This window comes from Ctenocephalides felis, unplaced genomic scaffold (assembly GCF_003426905.1).
Source record: "Ctenocephalides felis isolate EL2017-DRISC unplaced genomic scaffold, ASM342690v1 CF-g0.4_SCAFFOLD_03571, whole genome shotgun sequence".
NCBI classification, from domain to species: domain Eukaryota; kingdom Metazoa; phylum Arthropoda; class Insecta; order Siphonaptera; family Pulicidae; genus Ctenocephalides; species Ctenocephalides felis.
Window position 1 is genome coordinate 39,946,277 of NW_020539725.1, and position 22,807 is coordinate 39,969,083.

Here is a 22,807-nt window from a genome sequence, read left to right on the forward strand (position 1 = left end):
GTCAACGTCATTTAGCACAATATTATTAATAAATTTTATGCAATATATAATACGAACGAAGTCTGTTTTGATACTTAGAACCATATTTCATAACTCTTGTTATACAGGAAGAATAATATGATATGTCATAAGAATGAATTGGATATGCATAATTCCCCGAATAAAGTTATGAAGAGAGATATCTGGTGAGAAATGGAAAGTAAGTGTTATTTTTATGCTATTCCATTGTTTTATTAAGAGTCGTAATGTATTATTAAAATATATATAATATATATATATATATATATATATTATATATATATATATATATAAAATACACTCATATCAAATAAATTACTACACAAAAGTTAGCTGTTTGGTTTGCAAGTATAAGTTAGAGTTGGTGGCAGATTATGAAAATCAAAACTAAATTTAAAATATTTTATTTAAATGATTAAATGAAAAAGTAGAGAGCTATGTATACTAATATATTTATAATTTGCATGTTCAGCCAATTTTTGATAACTTGCAAAGATAGTTAGCAATAAACAAATATCACTATATTTAGATATAGGAAAATTTTAAATTAATATGATGTAATTGGGCGAATTATATACATAAACATTATATACAAATTCAAAAATCACATAATTTTTAATTTTTAAATTTTCCAAATATTTCAAAAACTGAATAAAATATCTACTGAATTTTACTTTGTGAATCTTGTCCACATATTAAATTTGCAGTTGATTAATTATTAATAAATTCTGCATTTTAGTGTGTCAATTATATCATTAACATAATAAATACTAACATATTTTTCATATTTAAACCATTTGTTTTACACATTAATCATCAATTTCAATTTAAAAGAACAAATTAAAATATGTTGACAATCTTTTAGTTCTACACAAAGTTCACGACAGATCATGACGTAAATGAGATAAACACACTCCGATGTATAATATTGTTATTATTATTGTTAAATATAATAATTATTATCACAATCTGGAGCAGGAAAAAATTGCACGAGATCCTCGACCATACGATGAACTATATACGAGAATCAATAACAAAAAATATCAGGAAATAAAATATAAAGTGGGCTTAAATTATTACTGAGGCGGATAAGATCACTGTTAATGATATTTAAATAAAATTATATCACATAAATATAGGTAAAATCAGTTTTAACAATAATTGTAATTATTTTAAATTATTTAAATATATTGAAATACAATAAAATCTGAATTTATCTTATAGATTTAACATCAAATAAATAACTATCAATTTGAACAGACAAACGCAATTGAACTCTGTAATATTATTTATACCTACATACATATATATATATACATACGTATATACATATTTAATTTATTGCCTGAGGTTGCATTTAAGTTCATCAATTCATTTCCAGTTAAAGAATAAACAGTTTTTTACTCTTCTTTACTTTTCTGGATATGTACTTCTTCGAAGTATTTTCTAATCTTTCATTTCTTTTAATTTTAACCTATAATTATTTATTTTTATTTATTTATTTATTTATTTAAATATATAGCCCACAGATTTCTCCAAGAGGACTCAAAAATACAATTATTTTGACATAATGAATAACAATTAAAATATACACAAAATTACAATATATAGTTAGTAACATAAAATGCTAAGATAAAATTTCATATAATGCAGAATGTAACAATAATATTTATAAACAGAAAATAATAAGATATTTGAAAGAAAATAAAAAGATTAACTTGTGCAGATGGAGATTATTTGATTAGGTGATGTGTTGTGAATGTCTATTTCATTATTAATTAAGTTAAAGTTAGAGGACATAGTAAAATTGGCGAATTTAAAAGAGAATTAGATTTAGGGGTGGGATAATTGAAAAATAATTGTGAACGCGAAGATAGCCTTGGAACATTAAAGGATAGTTGATTGAGAATAAGAGGACAGTCTATAGAATTATTGCAAAGCTTAAATAAGAACAAATTGTACAGATAAATCGACGTGAGGCAAGGGAAGGAATACCAAATTCTTTTAGTAAAGTGTTGTGGTCAAAGCCACGTTCAGGGTAAATTTTATATGTTTTATAATAAGGTATTCAGAAATTTTCGCTGAACCTTCTTTATCGCATCAGAGTTGTTGATATGATGAGGATACCAAATAATCGAACCGTATTCTAATTTAGAACGTACAATAGAATAGTACATGCAAAGAAGTGCATTGGTAGACTTAAATTGTTTACAATTTCTTAGTATCAAACCTAAAGATTGATGTGCTCTATTGCAAATATCAGTAACATGATCTGTGAAAAACAAACCAGAATCAAATAGAACACCTAAATCGGAAATTTTATTACATCTATCAATGCTGGTGTTAGAAATTTTATAATCAAAAAGTATTGGAACGCGCTTATGTGTAAAACTAAGAATCTTGCACTTTGATATATTTAGATGTAATTTGTTATAGATACACCAAGATTGGAAAAGGTCAAGTTGAGACTGTAATAATAAGCAGTCATCAATAGAATTTATTTTGAGATATAGTTTCAGATCATCTGCAAATAATAAATGTGGACAGTTAATAGTATCAGAAATGTCATTAATAAAAATAATAAAATAATAGTGGACCAAGAATGGAATTATATTGTTTCTATCCAACAAAATAGTGTTCTGAAAGAAAAGACTTTTTTATTTTTTTTCATATTCAGGTAAAAAATAATTACAACTCTCTTCCTCCTTGTAATATTTTTTATCAACCCCTTTTGAGCCTCACGTGATTATTGGATATTCTCTTTCAACGTGAAGAAGGCCCATATATTAAATTATTAAAATAATTAAAATACCATCTCAATTTTACTATTGATTCGAATTAATTAAATAGGCATCTTCTATTCTTTAAAACAGTGTTTTCATTTCGTATTTATGTTATTGCTAAGAATGATCGGATAAAGAAATAAATCGGGTCAACTTTGACCTCAGCATGTGGCTACTTATCTTAGAAGCCACGCGCGTTTGACAACATGACAAAAGCGTGCCATGAACAAACATTATCGCGATTCTGATTTATGAACTTAATGCATCTAGGACAATAACACTGTAATAGAAAAACAATTCTAGAAAATATCATTTAAAAAAATCACACCATCCCAGCCAGTTAATTCTGAGCACGCCTGATTAGGGCTGGTTCGGGTTCGTAATTGCATTGCACATTATAGTGCAAATCAAATCAGCCTCGCGAATATTGTGTAATCAATCTTCAAATCAATAAATTAATGATTTATTTTGTTATGGGGGCGTCCATTAATCACGAGAGGTTTTTAGGGGTAGAGGGGGATTTGACAAAAAATTACGGAAAATCACACGGGGGGGAGGGATATAATTAGATATCATGCGTATTTATTTTTTACCTGAATCTTTAAAAAAATCCAAATTTTTTTTATAAAAATCCAGACATTTTAAAAAAAATCCCAAATTTTACAATTTTTTCTCGTAACTAAAAATACACTTACCAAATCAATATGAGTTTGGTGGAAAATGGGGGGAAATTTTGAATATCATCACGTATTAGCAAGGGGGAGAGGGGGTCCAAAAACCCTTAAAAAAGCGATCACGTGGTTAATGGACGCTCCCTTAATTGAAAAAGTTTTCCAAGTAAATAATTATGCTCTCCATATTTTTGAATTTAGTTATACTTTAGCTATTAGCTATAGATATCAAAAATTGATTTCATCAATATGAGTTCCTGCAAAAATATTTACAAGCTTGCCTAAAACAAATTTCCACTTGTCAATTACAAAAGTTTGGTTTAGCAATTCACACTAATGATTAAGAAGTTAAAAGCAATAAAATCAAAAATGACACTTTTCGGCATCTATAATTACGAGGAAACTGTTCAACTGATGTTTGCGCAAAACTATTCAACGCAATTCCGATCTAATTAATTTCAAATCCTAAACTTAAAATTTTTAAAATCAATTTACAATATTCTAGAGTCTAGAATTTATACAAATTCTTAATTCTCTAAATTATTTTGAATAAATGCCCAAGAAATATGTATAATTTCACGCAATATAAGTAAAATATGTATAATTTATTTTAAAATATTTATAAAATCAAAGTTATCAATTTTTTTTTTAATTAGGATATTGTCTGGTTATATCCACAATATAATTATATAACTAAGAGCGAATTGATAGAAGAGTTAAGATTTTATTGATGATCTAACATTTAAGTTGTCAATAACCATTATATAGCAGATTTTTTATAACGTCTTCAGATTTTTTATATCATTCGTAACTTTATTTATTATTGCACCCGGAACCTTGATAATAAAAAACTAGAATTTTGAACATTAATAAAAGAATTGCATAATCACCAATTCGCACTTATTAACGATGACTAGGCCATTAGAAATAAAAGGATTTAATCAACCTTAAAATGACGTCAATAAAAATAGATTTTTTTTAAATAAATCGTATGAAAACACCTTGAAACTTTGAACTTGTACTTTATCTCCACTCTGAGTGAGGTGAGTGCAACCGGTTTCGGAGGTTAATTGTATTGTAAAATAACATTGACAGACACATTCTTTGAAACATTAAGATTCGAAGTTTTTTATTAGCAATATTCTTGAAATTGATTCAAAGTTTTTTGTCAACAACAGTTCTCATGTAACGCTGAACATTTCACGATTGACTCAGGTCAGGAATAATCAAGTTTTTATTAAAGCTTGCATTTGAATGACCTGCGTTTGTTCTTATAAAGTATTTGTAATATATCGAAGGCATCAGCTTTTTTCTGAAATGTGAAGCAAATGAAATTTGACTCTCAAACTAGCTGATGAGCTGAAAAATCGATATGTTTAAGGTACCTAACTACTAATTAATTTAAATTTTAATCAATTTCTTTTGTTACACTACTAGATTATTTGCAAATGAGCAGTTCTACAAATCTACAAACTTTATTTATAGTCAATAATTAATTAATTTTAATATAATCTTTTTTTTAATTTTCAACCCAAAAGTAAAAAATCATAGGAGTTGATTTAGTTGATGAAATGATTATTGTAGTTCATTAAACTCTAATAATGCGTGCGAACTTTAAACTTGGAAATATAATTTCATAAAATTTTATCATTCTTATTTAATTTCTAACGAGATTATTTTTTACTAAAACATGAGTCAGCATGATCAATTAACAAATTATTCAATTTAACGAGATTCTAGCTAGCATTTCTCAATTTTATTTATCAAGTGTAAAATTAATTTTTGCTTAATTGCTTATGTAAAATTAAAAATTTATGCAAAATTAAAAATAGAGCAAACTATTTAAAAAATATAGCATTAAATCTCACTGAATCGATAATAATTAAAAAAAGTTGCACATGGGATATTATATGGGGGCGAATGCTGAATAGTATTTAATAAAGTTTTGTTAGAACTGTAATACGTAGTACTAAATTCGATTTTTTTGAGAACTTGCTCGTACCTCGAGATAGCATTTGTTCAAGTGTGCCTAACTCTAGTTTCTGAATTTTATCATATTTAAGAATATCCGCATTAGAATTATGACTATATTTAATATTGTGTTATTTTCTTGCAAACAATTAATAAAATTAGGTTTTGTAATTATAGATAACTTCCAACAAACCGGTTTTGACTTTGAATTATATTTATGGCACCAAAATTTTTATAGTCCCAATATTTAAGTCATTTGACACGTGAATTTGTAAGTAAGTAGGTTACATTTCCGCATATCTCGCAATTGTTATTTGGACTTCCTTTCTTTTGATAAAGCCTTTGAATATATCAGATTTAAAAAAACATTACAAAACTATTCTACATTTGCGTAGAGTATGGTGAGTCATCCACTTTGGCATAATTAAACCAGTTGTTTTGCTTCTCTAGATGTTAATCGAAAACTGATCTTTGTTGTACGTAGGATTCAAATATGTTTATCGTTACAATGAAAATAAATTTTATGTGGTCACATAAATTAACCCAAATTTTCGCTAATTCTCTTTTAGTATAATTATGAGTTCATTCACCATTTGTATGCAGCTGCTAAATTTCTGCGGTTTGCAAATGCATTAAAAAAATCCCATAAATTTATCTTAAAATTTCACGTAAAAATAACAAGAAAGGAAAGATGAATTTTAGAATTCAAAACAAGTCGTTTAGTGAATGACGTCAAAACAACTTTGTATAAAATTTTTGAACGCGATTAGTAAATAAAGACATTTTTTTTATATAAAATACTGCAAGTATACTCTGAAGTATATATTTTTAAATTCATATTCTTATTCACACAATTCATATTCTTTGTGTTATGTTTCAGTATAATGTGTAATATATTTTAATTATATCGGTTCTTAGACAAATATCAACTTTAATAAGCATTCAATAAAAAATAAATTATGAGTTAACAGATAAATAAGAATAAAAGAACTAAGAGACAATAAAACTGTTCACCAAATTATTATTAAAAATCTGTAAAAAGAGATCTGATGATATAATATAAACTGATATTAAAGTATTGATTAAATAGTTTCCTTAAATGAATAGTTCTTCTAAAAAAAATTAGAATTAAAAGAGATATAAAATGTTCTAATAATGCATATTCATGTGCATATATGCATATTCTCATAGAAATTTGACAAAATTAGCAGAAGATCTTGCAACCAAAATATAAACAGAATAATTTTGCACTTTTGCTACGTTGCAAACAAAATATATACAACCATTATAATACCAGTTTTCAAATATTTTTTCATTTTTTTTTAAAAATAATTGCACTTATGAAAACTGTGACGTTTGTTAAGAGCTTTCTGTATAATTATTTTCTAGTTATATTACCAGATAAATATTTAATTATATTAACTCAAGTTCTATGTAACTTGAAGCTGATGTTGCCTCAGAGACAACGCAATTAGAAATTAAAATTTACTTTATTATCTGACTCTCATGTTATTATGCACGCAATAGTAATTATGCAACACATGCGTTTAGATAAACTGAAATAAAGTACGGTAGTATATAAACGCATTAAATATACTATAGGTATATTTAGTAAAATACCAAATATTGGCAATATTTCTATAATCAATATTTGACATTGCCTCTAAAGTTCGAAATCATTTTATATATTAAATCAACTCATAAATTTGAAGCCATTTTACATTTCTTCATTTTACATACAATTTTAGTTTAGTAACAACAATGTAGAGCAGCCAATAATTTTTCGATAATAAAATTTTATTTGGTATTATAAGTTCTCTATAAAGTGTTGTCCATTAATTCAGACATATTATTTATTTATTTACAGGTGATAAAGAAATTCTACATGGAGTTAATGGTCGTCTACCGCCAAATCAATTGGTGGCAATAATGGGTCCATCAGGAGCCGGAAAATCGACGCTCCTGGATGTTCTATCTGGGTACAAAAAAACTGGCGTTGAAGGTGCTGTTTATGTGAATGGACGGGGAAGAGATCTCAGTAAGTAAAAAAAAAATTATATTTATAAGATAACTGGGACTTCAATTAGATTCGAATGAATATTGTTATTATATTCGAAAGGAAGAATTCAAAGAATATTTTCGAATAAAAAGTTTTTACCTATAAGTAAATTTCATAATGAATATTGGTAAATTAAAAATATAAAGTACATAGAAAATTTGGTAAAGAAAATGAGAAATTCTGAATTAAATATTTTGAAATCTTGAATGCCTCTTGTAAAAATACGGAGTTGCAATGTGGCTTATGGAGTCATAAATAGTCTTCTAAATATTTTTTATCTATTCTTGTCTTTTACAAAATTTACGTTATAAGGAAAATATTTTCATGAATTTATCGGAATATTTGAGAAAATAAAAAGTGCGTTTGCTCTTCAACACACTATACATTTCCATTCAATTAAACAATGATTTATAATGGAATATTTGCATACATATTTATCAAAACGATGACATGGTTTGTGGAATGTGCATGATTTGCGAAAACTTACCTATCATCATAATACTTTGTAAGAAAACTATATGTACTGGAACTTGTATTTACAAATAATTCAAGTCAACAAGTGGTTCATACTATTATGTATCCTTTGCATATTGCATTACTTTATTCTGAGAATGTTTCAATCTATATCGTCAGAGACTTATTAATTCAGTGATGTACGTAATAAAATAGCATAAATCATATTAAAATAATATTTTTTCTAAACTTTTTTATAAATAGACGTTTGCTTAATAAACAGTTTTTTATCCATGACTTTTATTTATCAATTCATGCTTAATGTTCATTTTCTTCGCAGATGAGTTTCGCAAAATGTCTTGTTATATAACTCAAGATGACCGATTACAGCCTCTCTTAACAGTTCAAGAGAATATGGTTGTAGCCGCAGATTTAAAATTGGGAACACACGTGCCCAAACACGAAAAAGCAAATATCGTAAGTAGAAAAATTAAACTACATTTTTATATAGTAATATTTGACAAATTTCTATCACAAGTTATGCAATAACAATAATATAAAACAAGAACTATTTTCATAATGCGAGTAATCTATGAGTCTATTTAATTAAGTTTCTTTGATGAATTAATATCGTTCTTCGCGTGCTTTTTTTGTGGAGTTAACGAGCCTTCATTCTGCATATTTAAATTTTTATATTAGTTTTATCTTATTGATACCTAATTTTTCATTTATTTGAAGATATTGAACATAAATCTATTAAAAATTGTTAGACTTATGGTAGTTAGCCCTAGAACTGTATCTGCACGCCTCCGAGGCGTACATGCAGACAAGAAAGGTGATGGTTCTTTTGTTATGGAAATTTTGAAAAATAAAAAGACTATTTGTTAGTAAACTAGAGTTTTTCTGAAATAACATTTGATGATATCACAAAGTATGCAATTACAAAAAACAGAAGAAAAATCACTTGTTAAGAATGATACCATTCTAGTTTTCCAATGATCTAATAACAAGCTTTCGGCGAAGGTTTTTTTTTTATTAAAAATTGACTCAAACCATCCCATAATACTTTGTAAATCTTCATTTTTCAATAAATTGAAATGATATAATTAATTATATTTTCAAAAAAATTAAAATTATCATAATCAATTGTGGTTTTCAGATAGAGTCAACGCTAACAACTTTAGGTTTATATGAGCATATAAATACACGAGCTGGAAGACTATCAGGTGGTCAAAAAAAGCGTCTATCAATCGCTTTAGAACTCATATCAAATCCTGTTGTTATGTTTTTGGATGAACCAACTACGTAAGTAATTATTAGAACATTAATTAAAACTTAAAAATCTAAGGAATAACGAATTTAAAACAACCGACGTTGTAACAAATAAAAACATAAACTTATTAAAATCTAGGAACCTATTAATAGAAATAATGGATTGAACTAGAGCTCCTAGCCTAGGAGTCCTAGACTATTATATTTTAATTTAGTTTTTCATTTTATGAGCTTTCGTAGAAATATTTTCAATCATTACTCTTCAGTTGAGAAATACTAATGATGAGAATTACAACAAATACATTTTTTTTATATAAAAATTAATAATTTCATAACTTTCCAAAGAATTCTATACTATATTCTAATATTAGCTAGTACTATCTTCTAACTCTATATTCTAATACTATATTCTCTATTATCAAGTTATTTTAACCCCTATAAGTGAAATTATTAATTATTTTTTCCCGATTTAGTGGTTTAGATTCGTCGTCCTGCCGGCAGGTGGTGGAATTACTAAGATCACTAGCCCACCAGGGACGAACGATAGTCTGCACAGTGCACCAGCCGTCCGCTTCGCTTTTCGCTCTTTTCGACCAGGTTTACGTTCTGGCGGAGGGACGATGTCTTTATCAGGGCACCACCGACATGCTGGTCGAATACTTGGATAACTGCGGAGTGCAATGTCCGCAATACCACAACCCAGCTGATTTCGGTTAGTAAACACATGGTAAACACATAATGCACTGATAAACACTAACGATAATTAGTCCAGTCATTTAGCATTTCACCTCGTAATGTGAGATACCCAGCTGTAACTTTGTAAATAGTTGTATATTGACACCCTTAATGTTGTCTCAAAACCTACATATGGTAGGGTGTGCGCAACTATAAAATTTCGGGGTCAAAGGTCACAAAAATCGCGGTTTTTTGCTTTTTTTGTAAATATCTCATTTCCTATGGGTTTTTTGCTATTTATGTTTATTATCAATATTGTAGAATACAAAATTCTCTACAAATTTTGTTTGAAAATTTTTTTTATACGGTGAACCGTTTTCGAGATAGAGGGCGGAGAGCGCGCGGTCATAGCATCCCTTCAGGTCAACCGATGCCTTCGGTCAAAAACGCGCCATATATAGTTGATGAACTATCGCTAGATTAATGATTATAAACATTTGTCAATTTTTATTAACTATTTTATTATATTTTGTAATTTTTTTCGTGCCTTAAATCTATATTTATTCAATAATACTGATCACCGTTTACTAAAATTAAAAAATAATTAAGGAAAAAACTTAAATCATAATATGATTATTTTTTCATAAACACTCTTAAATTTTAAATAGAAAATAATTAAGTGCATTTTCTTTAAATGTAATGTAAATTTCAAAATCCTTCCATTCCTTCCAATCCAGCAGAGAAGATACTTTTTCTATTATAATTGATAAATACATAAATTATTTACAAAGGCATTACAGGTCCAAAATAATTGTTGTATTTGACGGATATTCAGACTACAGTAAGAACGTAAAAGCTATGGAGCAGCTGAGAAGAACTGCACTTTCAAAATCATATGAAGTATGTTTCGATAAAACAATAGTTGTACCAGTTTCTCAAGAATTTTTTTTATCAAATCAAAATAATAAAATTAGGCTAATTAACATGTTAATAGAAAATTTAAAGGCTGCAAATATAACTACAAAACAAGCCAGAGATGATGCGGATGTCCTTATTGTTGAAAGTGCAATTCAAGAATCAATGTCTGGAAAATCTGCAATTATAATAGGACAAGATATTGATTTACTCGTTATTTTAATTGGGCGTACCCTGTCCCACGGAAAAGAAATTTTCTTTAAAAAAGTTGGGACAGGAAATGTAAAAACGGAGATATACTCGACTAAAAGTTTTGATAATTATCCTCATTCCAAAACACATATTTTATTTCTGCACGCATTAAGTGGATGTGACACAACTTCTGGGCTTTTTAAAAAGGGAAAAAAAAACATTTTTGAAAGTTTTTGAGAAACTGACAAATTTGGATGAACTAGCTAAAGCATTTGAGGAAGAAAATTGTTCGACCCAGAGATTATTAGAGGGTGGAACTCAAATCTTACTGGCAGTCTATAATGCTCCGAAATCTGTGAAAAGTCTCGATCATCTTCGTTATATTCATTACGTTAAGTCTACAAAATTTAATAAACCTGTTCAGCTTGCAAATTTTCCACCAACAAGTGCAGCTGCTCATCAACATTTTGAACGTGTATATTATCAAGTTCAAACTTGGTTAGGGCATGATTTGGAACCAAAGGTATGGGGTTGGGCAATGCGAAATGATTTTCTTTAACCTATCATGACAATTTTACCACCTGCTCCAGAATATTAGCTAAATACAATTTTCTGCAACTGCAAGAGTGGTTGTGGTTCGCGATGCGGATGCAGAAAAGCGGGCTTGCAATGCTCTTTAGCTTGTGGCCAATGTGATGGACAAGCTTGTTTCAATGCTTTACCATACCAGAGCGACATTAACGAAGATGGAACTTTTGATACCGAAATTATGGAAGAAATTGAGACAAATGACGTTGAAGACGACAATGAAGACCAGTCTGAAATTCACCAGCAGCCGGAAGACGACGATGAAGAGGAAGAAGATGATTAAAATTATTAATTGTAGTTTTGTACCCTTTATTTCATTTTATTACTTTAAAAAAAATAAATGTATAAAATAATATTTTTTAATAAAAAGATAAATTCATAATTTATTTGTTTTTTTATCATGTAAGAATTTATTAATATTAATTAGGTTTAAATTTAAATATAATTCTTATATTAACAATTCTGCAATTTAATGGGCAGGTAAGTGTTGTTAAATAAATTAATACTGAATAAAAAGTGGATAGGTTAGGAAAAAATGACAAAATATAATAAAATAGTTAATAAAAATTGACAAATGTTTATAATCATTAATCTAGCGATAGTTCATCAACTATATATGGCGCGTTTTTGACCGAAGGCATCGGTTGACCTGAAGGGATGCTATGACCGCGCGCTCTCCGCCCTCTATCTCGAAAACGGTTCACCGTATAAAAAAAATTTTCAAACAAAATTTGTAGAGAATTTTGTATTCTACAATATTGATAATAAACATAAATAGCAAAAACCCATAGGAAATGAGATATTTACAAAAAAAGCGAAAAACCGCGATTTTTGTGACCTTTGACCCCGAAATTTTATAGTTGCGCACACCCTACCATATGTAGGTTTTGAGACAACATTAAGGGTGTCAATATTTCAACTATTTACAAAGTTACAGCTGGGTATCTCACATTACGAGATTCTTGCCTAATTTAACCTAAGATGACTGGGCTAAATGGTTAACGATAAAGATAAATGCATAACAAAAAACTTCACGTTGAGTTCTTTGTTTATGTATCCTGAATGACTCAAACTCATAATTGAAAGTCGAGAATATGAGTTTACAAAATAGCTTGATATTTTGCCAGACTTGTTTGAGTTTACTAGTTTTAATGACTACTAATTATTAATTTAATATTTCGTTCAACAGTTATTGAGTTGGCTTCTGGGGAGCATGGTATAGACAAAATGGACAAAATGGTGGAAGGAACTGAAAATGGTAGATCATTAGTCTGGTTGAAAAACCACGAACATCTACCAGATTTAAAAGCATTACGGGAAGCAAATCCTATCAGGCCCAAGTCTGATTCCGATCAGAATCTAAGTGGACTTCAAGCCACGCCGATAACGAATCAACTTAAAGTTCTTTTAAAACGAGGATTCTTGAAAACGAGGAGAGATGCGGTAATAATAATAAAAAAAATATTCGGGCAAAATGTTAGCCCTTTCCACTCGCGAATTCAGAGATTTATATGAATTTTTCCGCGGCGGCATCCGAGTGGAAAGGGTTAGATAATTGTTAATGGAGCTGATAATCTCATAAAAATATTTAAAATGTAATTGTGTAGGGACAAATTATTTGCAATTTAAATAAATATATAAAACCAACCATTGCTTTTGATCACAGTTTGAATTTGAAGAATGTCAATTCGATTCAAATTTTTAACAATGTCAATTTAATTACAAGTTTTATATTAATTAATTGTATGGGAATATATCACAAAATTTTCACTTTTACAAATTTACAATTTATATGCAAATTAATTTAATAAACTTTATTCTTTTCAGACTATGACGCATATGCGAATAATAGTCAACATCCTGGTGGGCATAATGTTGGGAGTACTATTTATCCAAGCTGGAAACAAAGGATCACGTGTCCTGGATAATTACAATTTATTATTTTCAATTCTGATGCATCAGATGATGAGCCCTATGATGTTGAATATATTAACATTTCCGCAAGAAATGTCGATATTGCAGAAAGAACACTTTAATCGGTGGTATTCCTTGAAGGCATACTATACGGCTATCAACATAGTCGATTTACCAGTTTCGGTAAGTTGAATTAATATATAATTAGAGTAATTGTTTTTGTAAGCAGTTCATTTGTCTTTTCACTTTGATACTGCCAAAATGATATGAATTGGAAAGATGTAACGTGTGAATCCATGACCAAAATCCTTCTTAATTAATTTTTTTTATTAGAATTTTTGCTATATTATTAGTTATTTATTTTTGGATTTGATATATAATCATGTGCAATTTAATAAAAATTGTAATAAAATACATATTTTACTTAAGAATCTCATTTAAAAAAAAAATACTCCTAAATTTGCTGCAAAAAGTTTTCGGATTACATGAGTGCACTGCAATGTGCTTTGAATAGGGGTAATATTTGAACAAATATCGTATCGTAAAAATTAAGTTCTAAATAACTACTTCCAAATTATATCTTGTAAAAGCTGAAATAAATATTTATTATTAATGAACGAGCAATTTTGAACGCGTTTTAATTACAAACATGGCAAAACGTTTTGAATCCCAAATATAGACTAATTTATATTATATTTTTAGAATACCTATATATAGTTATAACAATAATTTATTTACTATTTCAGATAATTAGTTGTATCATATTTTCTATGATCATCTATTTAATGAGCGCCCAACCATTAGAGCTAATTAGATTTGGAATGTTTCTGTCGATTTCCATGCTGGTAGTTTTTGTGGCTCAAAGTGTCGGATTGATGGTCGGTGCTATTTTTAACGTTGTGGTAAGTAATAAATCAAACTATTTGTAGAGAATTGTCAATTTAATGATGTCTTTTCGATACTATGCTCATTTTGTACGATTAATTTCAATCAACTTTTGCGCGAAGAAACTTGATGAATTGGGAATTGAGGAATAAGATATTATGAAAATATTATCAAATTTTCAAATTGATCTTAATTAATTATTCAAAATAATATTAATATATAACTAATCTTTCAACTTAATTATTCATTATAAATTTGAAATAATATAACAAATTATAAGCATTTGGTATCAATTCATTCCACATTCTATCATATTTCTATTATTTTCAGAATGGAACTTTCTTGGGCCCAACAATCTCGGTTCCAGTTATGATGTTCGCAGGATTTGGGGTCACTCTGCGCGATCTACCATCGTGGTTACATTGGGGTTCCTATTTGTCATATTTGAGATATGGTTTAGAAGGTCTAGTGGGTGCCATATATGGAATGAATAGACCCACGTTGACTTGCGAGTCAGGAAAATACTGTCACTACAAGTAAGTCGAAGTTGCTAGTGGCTTAGTTAATTAATCGAATTGAACAAGTGGGATGATGAATTACAGAATCGTTTAATTAATGAAATGTCCATAAAACATTATAAGACGTGGGATGATTGGAATGAATTTTTTCGATTGATTAGATAGCTCTGTGTTCTGTTTTCTGTGGACTAATTTATTATAAACGGTAATTTATATGCGTTTATCAATTGATTCATGTTCTAAAATTCCATTCACTTTATTTATTACTTTACTTACTTACTTTAATATATTTGTAAATATTTTTTTTGTTTTTATTCAAATAGAAGGGACGCTTTTGATTTTGCATGGTGCTAGTAACCCAGTTCTGGTTAGGTCCTTATACAGTAGTATTAAACTCGCATATTTATAAAAAATATAAATTTCAACAAATGAAATTACAATTTCGAGTATATGTTTGTGATATAGACCAAGACATTCATAGTAATTTAATTTTCAGATATCCACAGAAATTTTTAAGTGAAATTTCTATGCGTGGTGATCAATTTTGGAACGACATCATCGCCCTAACTTCAATTTTACTATTTCTGCGTATCTTGGCATACTTCTTGCTGAGATTCAAACTGAATGCCGTTCGGTAAAGGATTTTAAAAATATTAAAGTTAAGTTTTAACTCTAAGTTAAATTTAGGATATTTTAGGAAATCATAAATATTTCAAAATTTATCAATCATCATCATCATTATTCTTCAATTTTTAAAAATTCAATATTTTGAAGAAAAATGCATTTATAGTAAAAAAATATGCCATTTAGAATAAATATGTATGTATAAAAAATATACCTAAATATAGTGCCAAATTATTGTACTTATGCAGGTATCGATGGTTTCACAGGCAAAAATATAGATTTAAGAGATAGATAGCATATGTTACGAAAGTTTTGTTGTCGTTTTAGATAAAACCAATATTTTTGAGAAAGACAAGAGACAAGCTATTTTTCAAAATTAATAGTGATTATCTTTCGTACATAAAGCCTATGAGATTATATTTTTACCTGTGATGGGGATATTATGGAGCAGTTGTTTATTATTTTCTATTGTGATTTATAATCTTTAATTAAATATTAATATATAATAGTAAATCTATGTGAATTTTCATGATCAATGCATTCCAATATAATAAGAATACGTCATAACATATATGTCTGATCTCATATAATATGTGACAGATTGAAAGCGCAAATAAAAATGCAAAAAATATTAATTGATAAACTTATTTTCAATAAGGTGTTTAACCCATAGTATTAGCTAGGAAATTTGTTTTAAATTGATGATAATTGACCCAATTTTTTTAAAAATAAGCAAATTTATTAGTTTTGTTATTAAGCTGTGAAAATATTAGAATAAATATTGTATTATAAGTAATGTAAAATATTTATAACACTTTTATATTATATGTAAAGTAATATTTAAATTGATGAAGCACGTTATTATGTTAAAGCTCTTTGAAAATAATGTTAAAATAGATGAAAAAATGAAAAATTTATAGTTTTGGAAAATAGTCTACTAACTGGCGGATATAATTCGCAACACATCGCTAAAATATTGAAATTAACCTACTCTGAACTATTTCAATCTACTAATAAAATGATTATAAAATCAGTTATTCCAATTAGACTAACTAAATCCTGTCTAATATTAGGTATTGTTTATAACAACTGTAAATATTTAGTTGATCTTTATGTAGCTTTAATATATTCATTATTTGTAAAAATTATTAAAAATATATTATGTATATAAAACGTTTTTGATTTCATAAATTTATCACTAAAAATTTAAAGAAATAGCAAATAAAAATGGTGTTGAGTACTTTTCAAACTGAGTTTGGACAAAAACTTATTTAGGAAAAAAGTTATTGGAAACGTCATATCCAGAAGTTCAGGATATCAAAAAATTAAAATATGATAAATAATAAATTATGATGATAAAAAGAAATCAAGAGTAAATCGAATATCGCACAATATATTATAGTATCAAATTTAGTTAAACAAATTTATTTTGCTATTTAAATTCTTATATAATGTTTGCATGAAAAACAGATATTGGTATTATCTAAAATGCATATGCAATATCTTAATTGCATATAAACCATATTGCAACATGTACTATTCTCGAATCAAATCCGTGTGGATAATAAATCTTAGTACAGATTTCCTTTTCCTGTATCTGCTAAATTGGCTTTGCGTAAATTATTGTTTTGAGTACGTGTATACTAGTACGCAGAATGTAACTTGTAACTTGTAAATACTTTGCTAAAAGCATCCATCAATAAGCAACCTGTTATCAGAGAGATATCGAATGTTCTTATATTGCTAGCATTAGCTCGGAATTCATCTCAACTGATGTTTTATCTGATGTATAACAGTCCGATGTTATAAAAAATTAGCAAGAGGAAAAAGAGATAACACTCTTAAAATAATTATTTACATGCCGAGCTGTCTCAATTATCAGCAAAATTACAAATAGTATAAGTCGACTAACTACATTGATTTTGAGTATAGAATGACAAGCTAGCTATAATATATGAAAATGAGCCTGAGATTTAAGATGCTGATTATCAGATCGTGTTTCTCACCAATGAGAATATATAATAATTTGCAATAAAGTTTGCAATAAAAATGGCAAACATGCCATCATACATTAAAAAATAGTAGAAAACATCTATATATTCTGTTTTATTAGCCTTATTAAAATAGGAAAACTTTGACAGTAATTGTTCGACTATCACTACCCGGAGTGCGCGCCTCGCCTTCATAGTATTTGATTTTATTTCATTCGCAGCTATTATTATCAACGTATGTATTATTCTGAAACAAATGCCTTACGCTTGTCTATAAATCTTAATTTATATTATGGCATAAATCAAATCTCAAACCTTTTGTTTCGACTAACATTCGCATGCTTCTAGACCACGTACTAGAGTTGAATATCCTCCCTCGAGAACAATTTATGTTAAATTTATTGCATCGAAACGATATTGATATAAATAATAGAATCATTGAAATATCCATAAGCTATTGTATATGGTAGAATTATTACGTTTTGTCATGAGCTTTAGTGTTTCTTGCAGAGCTTTGTGTTAATGAATCATCATCGAAAGATTTGATTGTTTTCTGCGTGAACAATATAGAGGCTTAATTAATCTTTGAGTTAATGAATCATTATAGAAGGTCTGAGTGTTTTTCATAAAGAATATAGATATGTTGCTACACCAACAAGTAGAGTTAGATATACGTTTCAAAACTTGATTGTTTTCCAGAAAGTACATACTCCAATTCCAATAAAAGCTCGTGCTTTGGAGTGCATTGACTAATACACATTAAAAATGAAAAGGCAACTGATAAGATGCTCAACTTATATGCAGAAAATTATCAGTACACATATAATTAATGCAATCTATTATATAATACCGGTGTCAAATTGTTATAATTTAAAATGTCTTTTAAGATTTACAAGAACACTGCGCTCTTTTCAAGGAATCGTACGAGTTTTCCTTATCCATGATACGTTATATATAAATTTCATTTAATTACTTTCATCAAATTTTTATTTTACCATATCTTTCGTAATTGATACTAAACAAATAATTTTTATATAATATAAAATAATTCAATCTACAGCGCAATAAGATTCAATTTTAAAAATAAAAATTCTGATACTCGGATCTATAAAAATTCCGTATCAGTTAATAATATGTAAATAAATTGAGATTTTCAGGATGTTGGTAATTGACAAAAAATAGTTTCGATAAAGAAGGGTTAGTAGATAATGTTTATATATAATAACCACAAAAATGAATGCTTTTTATGGAAAAAGAAGTTTGTAGTAGATTTTCATTTTCAAACGATATCAATTTTTATAAAGTTTTCAAATATATAAAATATATTATCAATTTTTAGATTATTATACTAACAAGTAAGTTCATCAATATGTTATAAAGAATAATAACTAAAAGCTGAAAAAATAATATTTTTAACTTTCCGTAGGGTAAGTTATAGTAATCGCAAAAAATCGAAAATGAAAATTTTTATATATCTTTACGTTTCAGAGGTTTCTGAATATTTTGGCATACCTTAGAAAAAATGGATGTATGTGTAAGTGTATGTGTGTGTGTGTACGTGCGTGTGTGTATGTGTGTTCGGATACAAATTTTTGTCGACGATTTCGGGAACACGGATGAAACGATTTGAATAATTCAAAAAACATTCAATTCGTATTGATAAGGAGACATGCTGATTAGTTTTTGGCGAAGGCAAGTCTAGCCGTTCCGAAGATATGAGGCAAAAAGTGCCAACAACGATAACTCAGTTTTTAAGAGAACGGAGCATCTGATTTGAATAATTCAAAAAATATTTTACTTGTATTAACATGATGAAGAACTGATTAAATTTTCATGAAGGCAGGTCTAGCGGTTTCGGAGATCTAATGAAAAAAGTAAAAAAAATTCCATATATATGCACATTAAGTTATCAGATATTTTATAGAGATTTTAACAATAAGTATAAATTTTGTTTACATTCTTATGGGTTCCGTACCAGTGCTTATCAAAATACACTTTTCTTCAAAAAGTCTTTTTTTTTTCAAAAAAAAAAAGTAAATTTTTGTCAAAAATTTATAGTCTCTCAAAAATCTAATTTTTCAGGGTAATTTTTTTTCGAAAATGTTAATCTTTTTAAAAAAAAAATTAGTACGGAAAGTTTCAGCAATTTGCCTTAAGGCACGATGCCATGCGCCCCACTAGTTATTCATTATATTCATTTTGAAAAGACGCAAGTATTCAGAATAATTTTCTGCAGCAATATTTACAACTCGATCTGAATGCTTTGAACAACTGTTTCGAGTTCATATAAAACAACATGTACAGACAATCGCGATTGCTTCTCATTAGCATTAAATATCTGCATAATGCCTTATAATGCGTACTCCTTATTGACACTAAAGGCTTGAATCTCGGGACTAAAATCTCAGCCGTGGAAAAAATTAGCTCGGACGAGAGCTTTGCAAATGCTTTGCATACATTTGCCTCGCGCGTTACGTCCGTCGCGGCAATTGATGTCCGAATGATGTATAGCGTACGAGCTTTCTCACGGGCTAACTATGCGTAGAATCAGCTGATTAATCAGTCAGATAGAGCTTTGCGAGCGAAGCGTGGAAAGAGTTTGAGATTGGCATTGGAAAACGTAAAAGGAATAAAATCTAAGTGACATTTAGCCTCATTGCAAGTTTGCCCTGGAGATTAACAACACGAATAGGATAGGGTGGGGCACAAAGTTTCAATTTGACTTTGAGTAAATATATTGTGAAAGATACGTTGGTTCTTTTTACCCCACTCATTCGTTCGCTTTTATAAAGGTTATATAGAAAAACTAATTAGAATCTAACCTAAAATTGATAATACGTTATAAAACATTAAACTAGTGGGGCGCATGGCATCGTGCCTTAAGGCAAATTGCTGGAACTTCCCGTACCAAAAATTATTATTTTTTTAAAAACGATTAACATTTTTGAAAAAAAAATTCTTCGAAAAAATTAGATTTTTGACAAACTATAAATTTGACAAAAAATACTATTTTTTGAAAACAAAAAATTTTTTTTAAAAAAAAATGTTTTATTCATTTTGACATATTTTGGAAATTCTGAACTTCTTTTCAAAGCAATCGTACTGCTTGAAATACATAGAGACGAAATGTCAAAGCGCCTAAGTACCGCGCCGCCGTCTAACGGATAAGCATTGGTACGGAACCCATAGGAATGTAAAAAAAATCTATACTTATTGTTAAAATCTCTATAAAATTTCTGATAATTTGATGTGCATATATGTCTAATGATCATTTTTGACCGCCAAATGGCATTTTTTTTTCTTTTTTCATTAGATCTCCAAAACCGCTAGACCTGCCTTCATGAAAAATTCTTCATCTTGTCAATACAAGTAAAATGTTTTTTGAAGTATTAAAATCGGACGCTCCGTTCTCTTAAAAACTGAGTTACCATTTTTGGCATTTTTTGCCCCGTATCTTCGGAACGGCTAGACGTGCCTTCGCCAAAAACTAATCAGCACGTCTCTTTATCAATACAAATCGAATGTTTTTTGAGTTATTCAAATCGATTGTTCCCGACGTTGATCGGTGTTCCCGAAATCGTCGACGAAAATTTGTATCCGCACACACACACACACACATACATCCATTTTTTCTAAGGTATGTCAAAATAGAAACCTTTGAAACGTAAAGATTTATAAAAAATTTCATTTTCGATTTTTTTGCGATTACTATAACTTGCCCTACGGGAAGTTAATAATATTTTAGTTAAAAACAATGCTTGGAACCAAAAAAAACTATTAAGTGCTAACATCGAAAGAAAATACCTTTTTTATGGAATTCTACTTTAAAATATTGTTGTTAAAAAATTCTTAACTTTACTTGTTTTTGAGATTTCGGTGGTGGACCTTTAAGTCCCGCTCTACCGTATAATACATAAGAGAATAAATAATTAAATGACATATAAATTTTGAAAACATACTAAATAATATAATCAGTTACTAATCACTTAATAGTTTCAAAAAAGTTTTCATCTATAAACTATAAATATAAGCTTCTCTTTCTTCTTTTTATACTTACTTCGCAAAAATAATATTGAAAATTTGCGAATGGGACCCTATTATTATTCTGTGTCTAAAATACGCAATGAAATTCAAATTTTCTTTATAAATATATTTAGCAACAAATGCAACATTTTTATCATTCTAAGTTTGTACTAGTTTTAAATATAAAAATAAATACTCATTTTTAAAGATCCGTCAGGAAAATGTTCGGATAGAGTTTTAATATTGCAAAGTTGCCTTTTGAGATTATGTTATAACTCGTGCTAATTGCAAACAGTTGAGAGAAAACATTAATTTATTATAAGTTTAAATTGTATCCAACATGCCGTAAATGATGATAAGGCGCCTTTTAGAATAGTCAAAATATTTCTAACGCTCATAAAACAAATTAACGATTAGGATAACTTACACTGTTTTTCTTTTAACCTAAATCATTATCATATACTAACAGGTGTCTAAATCTTTAACAAAACAGGTTTCTGGCTGTCCCGAACGTGATTTAAATTATAAATTTGTATAATAATGGTTTTGGTCTCTTAAGAAAAGTGTTATAACCCGATGCGTTTTAACATAGCATTGAAGAAGAGGAGGATTGACTGGTCGATGTTGATCAAAATAAAGACATCTCGAATGGGACTTGTTCCTGTCAGTTTGATATGCTTGGATATGCATTTAATTAAAGGACTGCATGCATTCGGGCAAATGTAAGATTAAAATGAACAGAAATTTATAATGAGCATATTTCTGTACTGTCAATTATGACTGTTTTGACTGAAGTTAATAAATATTTCAATTTATTTGCAATGACATAATAAACAAAAAAAATAATTGCTTGACGATGCTGAAATAAGCATTTTGACAGCACACCAATACTTATTTGAAGTCAATGATATTTATAGCAATTTAAAAAATAAAATAATTAATTTTGGAACGGCTTTATGATAAAGGTGAACTTATCTTCACAAAATAAAGAAAATTAGTATTTATCTTGTTGCCTATATTATCAAAAATTAATGTTGATTAGTTATGCGCTGAAATATTTCTACGCATCTATAAATCAATTACATTGATGGTTCATAAATTTTTCAAATGGCGTGTTCCAAAAATTTAAAAAATTGACATATTTTTTAGTAATTGGTACACCAATCGATAAATCATTGATTTATTATGAAATCAAAGATTTAAAATGAAAGTGAAAGTATTTTGCACATTAATTAAACACAAGTTAGATGCCACA

General features: G+C 28.2%; 1 protein-coding gene across 1 annotated transcript; it reads left to right on the top strand.

The window, feature by feature from the left end:
• Positions 1-7,315: 7,315 nt before the first annotated feature.
• Positions 7,316-15,557, top strand: LOC113384445 (ATP-binding cassette sub-family G member 1-like). Its single transcript, XM_026622158.1, has 9 exons — positions 7,316-7,481; positions 8,296-8,432; positions 9,115-9,260; positions 9,701-9,939; positions 12,787-13,040; positions 13,425-13,694; positions 14,258-14,413; positions 14,727-14,932; positions 15,411-15,557. The coding sequence occupies exons 1-9, from the start codon at positions 7,373-7,375 to the stop codon at positions 15,550-15,552; spliced, it is 1,659 nt and encodes a 552-aa protein (XP_026477943.1). The 5' UTR covers positions 7,316-7,372; the 3' UTR covers positions 15,553-15,557.
• Positions 15,558-22,807: the final 7,250 nt, after the last annotated feature.